The sequence below is a fragment of the Aulostomus chinensis genome, chromosome 14 (genome assembly GCF_037954235.1).
Source record: "Aulostomus chinensis isolate RoL2024-O1b breed Wild chromosome 14, RoL_Achi_v1.0, whole genome shotgun sequence".
In the NCBI taxonomy this organism is placed as follows: Eukaryota; Metazoa; Chordata; class Actinopteri; order Syngnathiformes; family Aulostomidae; genus Aulostomus; species Aulostomus chinensis.
The window spans coordinates 1133535-1148303 of record NC_141333.1 but is presented as its reverse complement, the minus strand read 5'-3'; the positions used below and the strand labels follow the sequence as shown (position 1 = coordinate 1148303).

Below are 14769 nucleotides of genomic sequence, written 5' to 3'. Positions count from 1 at the left end.
CAATCACCGCCGGTTTCTCCACAACCCAGGAAACCTTTCACCTCCGGACAGACGCTCAGGACACATCTGAGGCTGACGGCGTCGAGTTCAGCTGGTTGAAATGTCAGAGGAGCAGAAACTCCGCCCCGCCATAGAAAGGTCACTCAAACTGGGATGCGTTTGAATTTCCCACCGTGTTGCGGCGGCGCACAGATGAACTGACCTGAGAGGCTCTGAGGACAGATTTTATTATTGAATGAGAGAAACAAAACAAAAAAATAGCAAAATTGGTTTAAATAAAATAAAATAAACGCTTGTTTTAACAGAGACGTAACAGCGTGAGTTTGATATCAGTGCAGTCAGAGGGTCGGAAACAGCAGAGGTGGAGTCACAGAAACCCAGACTCATTCTCCTCCTGGCGTGGAGGCGGGGCAATCCTGCAAGGCTTTTTTTCTCACCCGGTTTTGCCGGCACTCACGCTGGTCTGGGTGGTGGTGGCATTGGTGTATGTGGGGACGCTGTACTTGGTGAGGACGGATTTAAACTGCTCCAGCGTGGCGTCAGTTCGAACCCCGGTCGGATCAAAGTGAGTCCGACTCACCCTGAAGCCGGCCTCCGTCAGGTACTGGAGGAACTTATTCAACCTGCAGGGAAACGCGGAGACTTGTTAACCAGAAACTCACCATCAGAGTTCCCTGGGTTCTAGAGATAGAACACAAGAACAGGGAGAACAACATCAGTCAGAGACAGACGTCCTCGCCCAGCAGTCTCCTGACCAGCAGGACTCATGAAGCACTCCTGCTCAGAACGTTCCACTCACCTTGTTAGGACAGGACACCAGCAGGTCAAACTGGGAACCTGATGTGTGTCTGTGGGAACAACTGGGGGTCACCGCCATGCCTCACTGCAGAGGTCCTTCACTTCCCACCGGCTGCTCAATTATAGGAGCAGTAGTAGTAGTGGTAGTAGTAGTAGTGGTAGTAGTAGTAGTGGTAGTAATAGTGCTAGTAGTAGTAGTAGTAGTAGTGGTAGTAGTAGTAGTGGTAGTAATAGTGCTAGTAGTAGTAGTAGTAGTAGTGGTAGTAGTAGTAGTGGTAGTAGTAGTAGTGGTAGTAATAGTGCTAGTAGTAGTAGTAGTAGTAGTGGTAGTAGTAGTAGTGGTAGTAGTGGTAGTAATAGTGCTAGTAGTAGTAGTAGTAGTAGTGGTAGTAGTAGTAGTGGTAGTAATAGTGCTAGTAGTAGTAGTAGTAGTAGTGGTAGTAGTAGTAGTGGTAGTAGTAGTAGTAGTTTGCTGTTGAAACTACTGAGCAGCTTGGCCTTCATGTCGTGATCGACTGACTGGCGGAGCATCAGAGGTCTGATCAGACGGCCGGTCCGACCCTGGTGCTCAGAAACCTACTTGAAAGAGGTCAGAGGTCACTCACTTAGGCATGTTCATCCCCCGGATGCTGTGGCGATGGATGCTGTAGTAGAAAGGTGGATGTTCCAAAGAGGCTTCGGACTTCAGCTTCTTCACAACATTCCCTGACTCCTCGCCGGACTTCCTCTTTCCTGCCGAGGAGCGAAACGTCAAACATAAACAGCCTCCAGTCTTCCATGATAAGGAATCGGATATTAGACTTTAAACCTGAGAGAATCCAAGTGTTTCACAGGCAGATAGAAAAACTACAGACAGAAGTAGAGAGACACGTTTCAACATGGAACTGCGCTGAAGAGGAATAAGTCAAAGTAAAATTGAGATTCAAAGAAATTAAATATGTGATAAATTCTCAGTTGAGCAACACTGCCATCCAGAGGAAAGACATGGAGCTACACCTTTGAGGTAAAACTGTTCTGTAAAGAAGAAAACGACAATATTCAAGTACAACAACATTTACCATGTATCCATTTAGCTACAATACGTGCTAAGGGGAAAAAAGGCAAACGCGCATATTTGAAAATAAAAGGTGAAATAAAGTGAAGAAAGGCGACGCAGTAACACAACTGAACCACCAGGGTTCGTTCAGTCTTGTCAGACTAAACTTTCAGCACTTCCAAGGAATTTAAACTCTCGCCATCATCATAACATCTAAAGGACCACAGCTATTTAATATTAAGTTTAGAGAATATTGATACCCGCACGATCAATGCCACCGATCAGCTGCTCTCTTTAACTTGGCGTTTTTTTCCTTCTTTTATGTGTGACGCTTTGCTGCTCAGTCTCTGCTAATCATAATTAGCATCAGAGCACGTTGCCAACAGAGTGGAGAACCCGGTGTTGCTATGATTACTATTATTAGCTCACTTGTAGCCTGTTAGCTTGTTTGGCTGGCTGTCCACGACTAAATCTGTGATTTAGGGGGGCTGAGACGAAAATGGAGGGAAGGAGGAGCTTCGCTAACAGGCATGAGAGGACTTGCAGGCTGCGTTCGGGGGACGTGACCCCTAAGTGTCTCCATGGCTGCCATGAACAGAGCTGTTCCCTCCAGAACTTGACAGGAGTGTGAGCCAACATCCTCAGTGTGACGGTTGCTTCGTTTCCCAGTGACCAGTGACCGGGACTCACCGGTGCACTCAGACGGACCCGCCTCCTCTTCGCTCTGTAGGGTCTTGATGACGACGCCACACTCCACTGCAGAGGAAATCAGCACTGTCAACAAATTCAGGTCACGCGGGCAAACAGAGCGGCGCAGTGGTTTTACCCTGGTTGGTGAGAGCTGACGGGCCGTGGACTAAAGACTTGAGGGTGGTGCACTCAGACTCGCAGATCAGAGTTTTGACGAGCGGCTGGATGTCGTCCATACTGTACTGCACCGCCGCAGACAGCATCTTCCTCAAGAAGCCGGTGTTAAACAGTGGGCCAGACCTACACACACACACACACACACACACACACACACACCTGTAACTACACCTGAGGGTGAGGATGTGCCAGTAACCCCCCCCCCCCATACTGTTGCACATTAAACTACGGCTGTTGCCAGCTTCCTGTGGCAGCCATGTTGGCTTACATGCTTCCTTAAATATTTCCTTTTTGCATAACTGATGGATTTTGAGTGCCAGGACATGTTCTGGTTTCACTAGCGAGGTGACGGGTGGTTGATTGGCAGTTAGAAGCGCTGAGTTTCAACCTTAACCCTCAAACTGCTTCTTTAAAAGAGCGGCGTGTAACAGAGAGACGGGTTTCTGAGAGGAACTACAAATAAAATACACAACCAGAGTTTCATTCATAAATACAGTGAACCCCTGAAAATAAGGGGTGAGAACGTAGGCTGTTTCAGGGAAGGTTGAGGAGAGGGGGGCTGCAACCTCATGAACCACTGGATGGCAGCTGATCGCAGCCAGGCGAGACCACTCACACCTCAGCACTGACGAGTGGAACCCTGCAGCTGCGTCTGCATCCCCTCCAATCTAGAACCACCCGGACTGTTTAGAAAGTGAACCAACAGATCAGGACTGTGTTCTCACTGCTCTTCCTCCATTCAAACTACTGAAGCTCCTGATTGGTTGTTGTAGTTGGTGGTAAAACGGAGCAGAAGCATCAAGCAGTAAATTTCGTAGAACAAACAGCTGGAAGAACTAGCAGAACCAGAGGGGTTCATGGGGGTCCAAGTGTGACCAGACGGGCCTGCAGGGAGCAGAGATCCAGCTGAGGGAGGCTGCTATGTTCCTGATGGGAGGCTCATTGGTTTACCATAGCGGTCCCAGTCGCACCGCTGTCTTTCCAGGCAGACTTCCATGGCAGTTACAGGGCAGTGTGTCTGCAGACGGGAGAACGAACGTTAAGAGAAGCACTTCAAGAAGAACAAATGTATCAATCACTAGCAAAGTTACCATTCCAACAATTCAGTCTAAACTGAAATCAATTAAGAGTCTTTCAACACACCAGCAGAGAAGAATATTTATTTACAACAAATACAATCGTTTTTAGCAAAAACATATTATTTGCCAGTCGCCCCCTGGTGGTCACATGCTGCTTTATCTCCTGCAGGGATGGAGTGTACAATCTGCTGTGTGGATGTGAGGTCAAGTCGTTGGTTGGAGGTCTTTCAGGTTGTCAGTTTGTTCCCCCATTTCATATCTCATGAACGCCTTTCTGCAGATTTGGCACAAACAATCACTGGGAGTCAGGAATGAGCTGAAAAAGGTTTTGGTGGTCAAAGGTCAAAGGCCACTGCGAGAGGCACGCATTGAGGACAGAGAGAACTGTGACAGTGACCTTGACCTGCCAAGTTTTTCAAATCAACTTTGGATCCCAGTGGTCGTTTTTGCCAAATCTGAAGAAATTCCAGCTAAATGATTGTAATGAGGGTAGGATGTACGGCCAACACGACAAACCCGGGCCTCTGGCCCCTGAGGCCCCTGAGGCCCCTGAGGCCCCCTGGCTGACACAGGCACAGAGGCACAGTCCTATCAGGAAACTTGGGATTCAGGATTTGAATCTAGTTTTGTGATATCAGGAGGAGGTACTGTATTGCAATGTAAGTGACCTGCAGGAGGGGCTCGCAAAACTCGGCAAGCTCCTCCCATCTGGACCGCACACTGACTTTGAACTCACCATCCACCATGTTGCCTTGTTTGAGGAAGACTCTCTCCTCGCACCACTGACAGTGGACCAGTTTTCGTAGCTTCTTGGCCGACTCATCCGCCTGTGTGGGCCCTCGGAGGACTCTCACCACCACCAGGACAAAATGCTCCAACGCCACAGCCAGCAGCACCTCGATACCTTTGTTGCAGCGGGCTGCAGCTCTGGAGAGAACACAGCAGGACAGCGAAGAATCAGGGTGGGTCTTCGGTCACAGTACCACACAACAGCTGACAGATGAACTCATGTACCTGGCCACAGTGGCGACCACCATGCGTGCAGCCAGCTCTTTGTAGTACTCTGTGCGTACTATGTGGCAGCCATAGTGACGTAGGGTGACGTTTGGCGACTTGGCAAAGAGAGAGCCTGTGTCTGTGGAGGTCACGGAGATGATGCCGAGGTTTCGGACGTTTCTGAAGGCAGCGTCCAGGTAGTTCACTGCGGTGCCAAACGGGTCCAAGTGACTGAAAGAGTGAAGAAGTGAAGTCACCGGAGTTCTTAGGAAACGTAACTGACTCACTATTTTGAAGACTCCCGATTTGACTCAGGCTTTTAAGCTTGGAACTCAGAGTCGGACTCGGAAGATGGCCAGCGTCCCACTGGACCGGAATGTGGACTTTCACGCCCCAGAGGTGCGAGTGAGTGCTGCAGATTCACGTTGAGCTGCCCCTGTTCTTGGATGGTGTCAGAGCAGCAGCAGAGTGAAGCCTTTGGGCTTGAGCACAGTCAGTGGTAGCTGTAGTCACGCCAAGCTCTGGTGTGTTCACGTTTCCCCATGAAACCACTCGAACCTTCATCCTGTCTGAGGCTGAATAAACTGATCAGACTTACATGTAGTCAAAGGGCCGCAGATGCATGATAACGTTGGCGTCCATCTTTGTGACCTCAACCGTCGTGATGGGAACCCCCTCGACTTCACCTCCGGCTCCGTCTGGCCCCCGAGGACCTCGTGATCCTCCGTCCATTCGGATGTTGTTGAGCACACAGTTTTCTCTGATCATTTTCACACACGTGTCGCTGATGTCAGTTATGGTCACTTTGACTGCACCGCGGAGGTGCTTGGCCCACTGGAGGCCCATGATCCCTGAGAGGCAGGCAGAGAAGAAGCAAGTCTGAGAGTTTCCACCACGTCCAGCCAGACAGCTGTCCAACTGCTTTGTCTTCACTTGTGTTTATCTGAACGTGGGATGCACAGATTCTCAGGCGTGTACATCCACATCCAGCACAAACAGTCGCAGCTACAAAAGTAACAGCTTTGATTTGAGCTTTCTTGTCCCACCTGTGGCTCCGAAAGCATCCAGACACTCCAGCGGGTTCCTCTCTTCAGCCAGAACAGCCAGCGAGCAGAACACCAGCTGCCTGAAACACACACGCATGGTTGTACTCAGTGTTACCAAGCAGACGTGTGTGTCGTGGTGTGCCGCTGACCTGTTGGTCTTCATCTTGCGGTTGAAGTAGGTGTCACTCTTCTGCGGGGTGGTGTGGTTTGGAAGCAGCTGCACGTTGGTTCCAAGTTCTTTCATGATTTCATACGCCTGACCAGACGGAGCTGCTGACACATTCAATCACACAGTTTGTTCCAGGTCATCTGGACGTTTGTTTTTTAGAGTTGTAACATCTTCATTTTGATTAAACAAAAGAAAAATAATGCTACTTCAAGAGTTTCAGAGGTGCTAGGGGGAGCATTTTATCACTGCTGGGCAGCGCCTGGTTAGCTGTTTTAGGTAGCGTCATATTTACATCATGTGTAGACAGTTTTTGTCAGCAAATTCTAAACAACATTAAAAGAACACAAACTTTTTTGGTAAAGTCTCTTATTGTTTATCACAACAAGCATAGAAGTCTCTGTGTTGCACAAGGGAGCTAAAACCTATGCTAGTTAGCTTAGCACAATGACTGTGCTAGTTGGTGGGAAGTGTTAGCATCAGCTAGCTCAGGTCCAGGCTAGTTAGCTTAGCACAATGACTGTGCTAGTTGGTGGGAAGTGTTAGCATCAGCTAGCTCAGGTCCAGGCTAGTTAGCTTAGCCCAATGGCTGGTAGTAGGTGGGAAGTGTTAGCATCAGCTAGCTCAGGTCCAGGCTAGTTAGCTTAGCCCAATGGCTGGTAGTAGGTGGGAAGTGTTAGCATCAGCTAGCTCAGGTCCAGGCTAGTTAGCTTAGCCCAATGGCTGGTAGTAGGTGGGAAGTGTTAGCATCAGCTAGCTCAGGTCCAGGCTAGTTAGCTTAGCCCAATGGCTGGTAGTAGGTGGGAAGTGTTAGCATCAGCTAGCTCAGGTCCAGGCTAGTTAGCTTAGCCCAATGGCTGGTAGTGGGTGGGAAGTGTTAGCATCAGCTAGCTCAGGTCCAGGATGCTGGTGTGTCCAGCAGGAATCCTCCTCCTCCTCATCATCATCAGTAGCAGCAGTCGCTCTTCTAGTCCTCAACAAACCTCTGGTTCTGTTGACCCAAGTTCCAGTGGAGCTTTGGAGGTGCTGCGTCAAATCACTGCTCCCAGTCAGGAAAGTAGTTCCGGCTACGTGTCTGATTCTACCACTACAATGTCTCCTCATTTTAAACTGGTATTGCAGAACATTCCTCATCATATTAATGTAGGCAGAAATGAAGCTATGCTAACACTTCCCACCCACTACCATTCTTTGTGCTAAGCTAACGTGGCCAGCAGGTCTCTGTGGGTGCTTTCGTCAGACTGCGCGTTCCGATGGTAGTGATGTATGAGGGAGTGACTGAGATAGTTAGGCGGGAAATGGAGTCAGATCAGCCTCGAAGATTAAAGCGACCACCGAAAGGGCGAGGGTATCAAGGTGATTGGGCGACCAACAGGAATTCCTAATGAATTTAAGGCATAAGGCGAGGTGAGAGCAGGATGAGAGTCCATGTTGCCCTGGGTTACCACAAATGCCAAACATGTCAGCCCACCAACAAACAGGAGACATCTGGAACACTGGTAAAGGAGCCAAGTTCACCACGCACACGCGCGCGCACACGCACACACGCACACACACACGCGCGCGCACACGCACAGCCTGTCTACACTATAAAAGGCGTGTCCCATTCTACGGCTGGAGGATGTCTCTGACTACGTTGTTGGCCGGGCTGCTGTGAATAAAGACCACCTGACACCTGCGTCTCAATCAACTGATTCCTCTCATCCACCTCTTTCTGCCACAAGGGTTTCTTCCACAGGTACACGGCGTCCGACAGCGGTGGAGGTCTGCCTTTGACCGGTTGCTATGATATTATGCGTCACAGCAATCGTATCTCTTTAATCAACCCGCTTCTTCCTTCCAGTGCTGCGATGCTCTCAGAGTTCATTACCAGGCTCTTCAAACGCTACGTCTGAGCTGCCCGAGTAGCTGGCCTCCGTCTCGCCCTTGTTGACGTGGCGCTTCAGGTGACTGATCATGTCGGTCTTGCGGGCGATGGTGACAGAACAGACCACGCAGTGGTAGTGAGCCACATGTCTCCCCGACGTCTGTAGGGTGTCAAACACAAATATTCACAGCGGAAACGCTCGACTTGCTTGAATGAAGAAGCAAGTACTTCGATGTCAAGGATCCTGTAATGCAGTTGAACTGGAATATTTTTCCTGGTTTGGCTCATTTAGTGAGGACGTTTATGTGCTCCATTATTAGTACTCAACAAGTACTTCTTACCAGGTAACCTGACTGGGAGACTAACCTTTTAGAACATGTCAGATCACACCTAGCCCTCCCTTTACCGTCAGTATCGTCACACCAATCAGTAAAGCACCAGCTTCAGAAATCACTTCGTTTTTTTTTTAAATGTACATTTTAAAATATCATATTTTTTTAATAAATTTGTTTCAAAAAACAAAATCCAGCCAGTCAAGGCAAATGGCCGCCCCCATCAGGCCTGGATCTGCTCCAGGTTTTTGCCTGTTCTCTCAGACGTGCGTGTTCCTGGGCAGGAGTCTGACCTCTGACCCTGACGGTCATGAATGAACTTGTGATGGAACTCGGTGCTGCGTGGAAGAAAACTGACTTGACCTTAAACTTTCAAATGCTTTTCATGGTGGTTTTCAACAACATTTATTTAAGTTTCATTGTAAATAAAGGCTCAGAGGTAGAGAGGCCGTCGAGCACCCAAAGGGTTGCTGGTTCCATCCCCACTTCCCCCAGTGACCATGTCCAAGTGTCCTTGAGCAAAATACTGAACCCCTAACAGCTCCTGATGGCCCTGTGAATGACTGGTGACCCGTCCAGGGTGAACCCGCCTCTCACCCAATGTCGGCTGGGATAGGCTCCACCCCCACGGTCCTTAACGGAACAACATTCTATTTTAGAGAAATAAAACATTTCACATGAGAAGAGCTGGAACTCCTCCAGCTCTTCTCATGTCATCACCCTGCATTTCTTCACTGAAGCTGCTGTACCTGACGTTCACCCTGACTACCAGTCCAGGAACATGGCTGCCTCCATGAGTGAAGCTGCTGCTGATGCTGACCAGGTAACCTGAGCTCTCAGTGTCTCACCTGATCTCCGCTCAGGCTGGGTTTCAGGTGTCTGCAGGGCAGGTGGCAGATGCACATCCTCTGGCCTGTTAACAGCAAACACAAAACCAAGGGTCAACATCCCAGTTCCACCAATTTGACAGGTCTGGTCATGACGTGAGCTCGAGTCTGCTGACACGTGTCAGCGTGGTCACTCCGTTTACGTGCCCTGACGAGGTCGTCCATCAGCCTTCTGCTGCTGTCCCAGGATATTTGAACGACCAAGAATCAGTTTGTTCACCGCAGGCTGTCAGCCTCACTGGACGCCGGCTTGTCCCCTTACGGCCAGCGGCCATTTGACTGTCTTGCTGTTGAGCTTTGATCAAATACATAGCCCCACCACACACACACACACACACACACACACACACACCCCCCACCCCCTGAATTTTCGCTGCTCGTTGTCCAAGTTGACCACCAGTGGGCGCTATGGAACACGGACAGAGCTGCAGGCCTATGAAGGGACAGCTGGAGGGTCTTCGGACGAGTAGGAGGGTGACAAACGCGTTAACATGTATCTTAAAATTGAAGTTTTAGTCAGACTTTCACAACAAATACACTTTTTCTAACCCTGTAAACACACGACTCGTTTCCTACCTTCAAACTCCACGTAAACCTTCCAGTGGAGGTTCTGCAGGTGTCGGCGGAGCTTGTGGCTGTAACAGGCTTTGAACTTCTCCTCTGGACACAGGGGACAGGACTTCCGCCCCGCTGATGATGAGGGAAACACAAAACCAGTCTGGCGGTGTCCCGTCACTCCCCGCTCATCTAATTCTACCTCTGCTTCAACTCACCCCCATTGAGGTCGACCAGCATCTCGAGACCCTCCAGCTGCGTCTGGATGGAGATGTGGCGGTCTGTCGGCAGCACAGGAGAGCACTTTTTATTCTATCTGGTTTACAATGATTTAACAGGTTCTTATGGCCGGGAACCTTCAGCTGGTGGAGCAAAATCAAAGGTGTAACAACGGCATCTTCCATGTTCTCTTTGAAGCAGTTTCAGGTCCAAGACTGGCTGGCACCACAGGACTATGGGTAATTCCTCCAGACTCCAACAACAACACGGACCCACCAGTATGTCCTGGTTTTCCTCTTCTCCTCTGTCTGATTCAGCGATTATAACATTGCCTATAGCGCCCAGCTGTGGTGGACATGGAAACTACATAACCCGGTTGATTCACTTCCAACTACTCGATGGAAACGGCTGTAATTCACATTTCCTCTTTGGCTCAATTTGTAATATTTTCTTGACATTTTAAGGGAATGTGACCATCACAGCGTTGGTTGACTCTGGTTCTCTTCTGGACTGCGGCGCTGCGGCCCCTGGTTTGGTCTGAGGGCAGAGGCCACGTATCACTGATGTCAGCTGACCAACACACAGGAAGTCTTCCCTGATGTTACCTGTCGTTGTTGTGGAAGGTTTGGTGTCGCTGTCCGCCGCTGCTGTCACCTGTCCTGCATCTTGGTGACGAGCTGAAGGAGCATCTCCACTGTCACCTCCCTCTGAAACAGACCATGACAAGACCCCCAGGTTTAGTTCATCAAGCTCATCTTCACTAATGAACCCTCTGATGATGCTGGAAGCCTGGATGCTACGGTTAGCAGTGCTAAGCTAACGGTAGCCTAAGAAGGAGCTACACCAGGGTCACATGACTTCAAAGTCACCACCACTAAGCTTCAGGCACATTAACGACTCTCAAACATCCACCAGTCTGGTGTTTACTGGTGGATCTGATGGAGAACTGAACCTCCACCATCCACCAGTCTGGTGTTTACTGGTGGATGTGATGTAGAACTGAACCTCCACCATCCACCAGTCTGGGGTTTACTGGTGGATCTGATGTAGAACTGAACCTCCACCATCCACCAGTCTGGTGTTTACTGGTGGATCTGATGTAGAACTGAACCTCCACCATCCACCAGTCTGGTGTTTACTGGTGGATCTGATGTAGAACTGAACCTCCACCATCCACAAGTCTGGTGTTTACTGGTGGATCTGATGTAGAACTGAACCTCCACCATCCACCGGTCTGGTGTTTACTGGTGGATCTGATGTAGAACTGAACCTCCACCATCCACCAGTCTGGTGTTTACTGGTGGATCTGATGTAGAACTGAACCTCCAACATCCACCGGTCTGGTGTTTACTGGTGGATCTGATGTAGAACTGAACTTCCAACATCCAACGGTCTAGTGTTTACTGGTGGATCTGATGTAGAACTGAACCTCCAACATCCACCGGTCTGGTGTTTACTGGTGGATCTGATGTAGAACTGAACCTCCAACATCCACCGGTCTGGTGTTTACTGGTGGATCTGATGTAGAACTGAACCTCCAACATCCAACGGTCTAGTGTTTACTGGTGGATCTGATGTAGAACTGAACCTCCACCATCCACCGGTCTGGTGTTTACTGGTGGATCTGATGTAGAACTGAACCTCCACCATCCACCGGTCTGGTGTTTACTGGTGGATCTGATGTAGAACTGAACCTCCAACATCCAACGGTCTGGTAACAGTAAAACCACCGATATTAGCCAAGCCACAAACGTAGCTAACGCTAAGCTAAGAGGCGAGCTCGCTCATGTGGTTGGATTTCACCACACTATGGGACAAAATAAGGTTAGCCTTACTCTGCGTCAGTGGAGGACACTGCAAAAGGTAATTACATAAAGACAGTATTTTAATCAGATTTATGGTACATTAATTGTGGGTCAAATCTTTCAAATGGTACTTTTAAAAGAACACATAAATGCATGGACATCGGGCTGGAGAACCCACGGTTATTTAGTGAGTGTGGCTGCTTTGGTCATTTATTCGTCTGGTCTCATCTTTTCTAAATGTTTGCAGCTTCTTTATTTTCATCTAAACCTCGAGCCAAAGAGTCGGCGGGCGAAAACCGGGACAGTTGCAGCGACTCCGCGGTCCTCCTGTGCAGCTCCGCGATGAGACCGTACCATAAAAATCGCAGCCAAGGGAAAAAAAACTACCCTCGGTTAAACCTCGTCGACAGATCCCCTCCTTCCCCCGGCAGGTGCCAGCGCCGGCAGCCCCGCCAGCTCCAGCTTCAGCCCCTTAGCCGCGGCTGTACGCGACTATTTAGGTCCCATGGCGGAGCTCCGTGGTGAGGCCCTGGCGGAGTTGCGCGCTCACTAACTCAAATTCTCCGGGAATTCGCTTCGCGACAAAAACAAATACGTCACAACGTAGATTTCTGCGGCGCATCGCGGCTCCAACACAGCCGGGCGCGCGGCACAGAGGCGCGGGGAACTCACGTCTGGTGTCTCGGTCCTCCTGGTGGAGCGGAGCTGCGTCTCCCTCTCCGAGCTCCGCCATTGCTGAGCACAGCGACGTACGCAGGAAGCGCGGTCATGTACGTCATTTACGTTAATTGCGCAGTTTTTAGAGATTCGACTCTGCCAGAAGGAATTCCAGTCTGTTTTAAAATTCAAACCCGTTTGACTGATATTCTGATGCTGATAATGAATTAGGGCCTGAGCCAGTCCCTGGCGAAGACCCTATTATGTTTCGAAGTCACACTCGCCACTTCAAAAGTAAATTTGACCCCCTAAACATGCATGAAAACTCACCAAATTTGGTAAGCACATCGGGTGCGGCGAAAAATTCGATAATTAAAAAAAAAAGAGGCGCTCTACTCAATAGCGCCACCTACATACACAAAAAACCACGCCACAGACTGTAGGAATGTCCTACAGACATGGGACAAACACCACTGAACTCGTCTCATCAAGACGGATAAATCATACACTCACACCCCTGACCTAACTGTAACAGGATGTCCACAATTTGGACACGAATGTCTAATTTTGGACAATTTTGCGCCCCGAACAAAATCTATCTCCTCCTAAACCGTAAATGCCAGGGCTTCCAAACTTTCACACATTACTCTCCCAACTGTGCTCTTCAAAAATCTTTAAAGGTTAATATACTACGCGCTCGGTTTGGATTTTATAAGCTGTCAAAGTGGTGGAGACACATTTCACCTTACAATGGAAGTCTATGGGGAGAGCGTGTCCTCTCAGGGTACATACTCTCGAACAAATGCTTCTCACGCCTATACCATACATCGCACAGCTTTTAAAAACACACCACTGTATTCCTGACAAAAATCCCTACAAAAATATGGTATTTTGTGTGACTTTTGACCAACGTATGCCGAGTTATTCAGCTTTTACACACTACATTTCTCTGAATCCTCCACTCTCTCCACTCCAGCACAGATCAGACACAGTGCAGCGGGGGAGGGGTTCTTAAAGGGCCAGCTCTCAGCTCTGCTCTCCACTCTAGCACAGATCAGACACAGTGCAGCGGGGGAGGGGTTCTTAAAGGGCCAGCTGGCAGCTCTGCTCTCAGCTCTGCTCTCAGCTCTGACAGAGATGGCAGAGAGCGAGCAGAGAAGGGAGGGGCTCTTAAAGGGCCGGCTCTCAGCTCTGCACTCACACTGGGCAGCGCACTGAGGCTCGTATCTCCTAAACTACAAGGCCTAGGGATTTGCCGATTACACCGTTGGATTCGGGCCGGCGATCCGGCCGCGGCTAGGCGGGGGCTCAGGCCCTAACAACGCTGCTTGCAGCTTTAATTATAACTGATATTCTGATACTGATAATGAATTATAACTGATATTCTGATACTGATAATGAATTATAACTGATATTCTGATACTGATATTAATTATAACTGATATTCTGATACTGATAATTAATAATAACTGATATTCTGATGTGAGGCACGCAGGGAGGAAAGTCCAGCAGTTCTCTGTAAACCTGAATGTTTGTTTGTAGAATGAAGAAAGAATGTCATGCGCCTATAAAAGGTTATTAATCATGTCTCCCATTGTTGCTTCATTTGAAGCATGCACTTATTTACTTTATGAATACTACGACCTGAAGTATCTTCGCTCATGTTGAGTCTTGTGTATTGCATTATTTACTTACCACCAGAAAAACCCCAACTGGACACAAACGCAGCATGAATCCATCAACCAGGTGAATCCCTGCTGCAAAAGAATGCCAAAATTATGATCATTGTCAACGTAGCTGTGGCCCTGAGGGACTCCAGGCATTTACACTTTAAAGTCCCTACAATATCCGACCAGCTGGAGGCTTCCACACAGATGATAGTACCAGGATTTAACACACTGTGGACCACAGGACCTCGCTCAGCCTCAGCCCAGCTTGTTCTTGATGGTTGCAGCAGGGAACCACACACAGACAGGAGACCAATGAGTTCAATCAAGATGAGTCAGCCCAGCTGTACAGAGTTCTGGGTCCATGTCTCTCAGTCGCTGGCCACAGCAGCGTGCCAGCTCACCAAGTCCGACAAAGACACGAGTCTGTCCCTGACCTGGAGTCTGTCCCTGACCTGGTGTTGTGTAGAGTTAAACAATGTGTCAAACACAGGCAGATCGTCTTCACTGTAGGGCGGTTCCCTCTTCTGATTGGTTGGACATCTCCTTATACTCGAATACTGCTGAGATGATCTGCGGAGAAGCACAATTATCTGACACACACACACACACACACACACACACACACACTCTCACACACACACACACACACACTCACACACACACACTCACACACACACACACACTCACACACACACACACACACTCACACACACACACACTCACACACACACACACTCACACACACACACACACACTCACACACACACACTCACACACACACACACACAC

General features: G+C 49.1%; 1 protein-coding gene across 5 annotated transcripts; it reads right to left on the bottom strand.

Annotated features, from left to right (window-relative positions):
* Positions 1-211: 211 nt before the first annotated feature.
* Positions 212-14644, bottom strand: trmt1l (tRNA methyltransferase 1-like). Of its 5 annotated transcripts, XM_086224751.1 has the most exons (18): positions 14433-14644; positions 14154-14250; positions 14006-14067; positions 10454-10555; positions 9848-9910; positions 9651-9764; positions 9036-9100; positions 7859-8015; positions 5972-6095; positions 5823-5902; positions 5375-5627; positions 4795-5007; positions 4517-4707; positions 3653-3719; positions 2661-2824; positions 2525-2590; positions 1404-1530; positions 212-623 (listed from the first exon to the last, which is right to left on the bottom strand). In XM_086224751.1, exons 5-18 carry the CDS (start codon positions 9867-9869, stop codon positions 434-436), a joined length of 1833 nt encoding a protein of 610 aa, XP_086080877.1. In that variant the 5' UTR covers positions 9870-9910; positions 10454-10555; positions 14006-14067; positions 14154-14250; positions 14433-14644; the 3' UTR covers positions 212-433. The 5 variants fall into 5 exon arrangements, with proteins under 5 accessions (XP_086080877.1, XP_086080876.1, XP_086080875.1 ...); XM_086224750.1 differs by having other exon boundaries at positions 14195-14644; XM_086224749.1 differs by having other exon boundaries at positions 14006-14644.
* Between the last annotated feature and the right edge of the window lie 125 nt (positions 14645-14769).

What these genes read in the sequence shown, in the direction of transcription:
- trmt1l (XM_086224747.1), bottom strand. Translation starts at nt 12,386, where the DNA reads ATGGCGGAGCTCGGAGAGGGAGACGCAGCTCCGCTCCACCAGGAGGAC. An exon ending in CGCAAGATGAAGACCAACAG is followed by an intron (nt 5,903 to 5,971) that starts GTCAGCGGCACA and finishes TGTGTGTTTCAG; the next exon opens with GCAGCTGGTGTTCTGCTCGC. An exon ending in ACAAGGCAACATGGTGGATG is followed by an intron (nt 3,720 to 4,516) that starts GTGAGTTCAAAG and finishes TCCCGTCTGCAG; the next exon opens with ACACACTGCCCTGTAACTGC.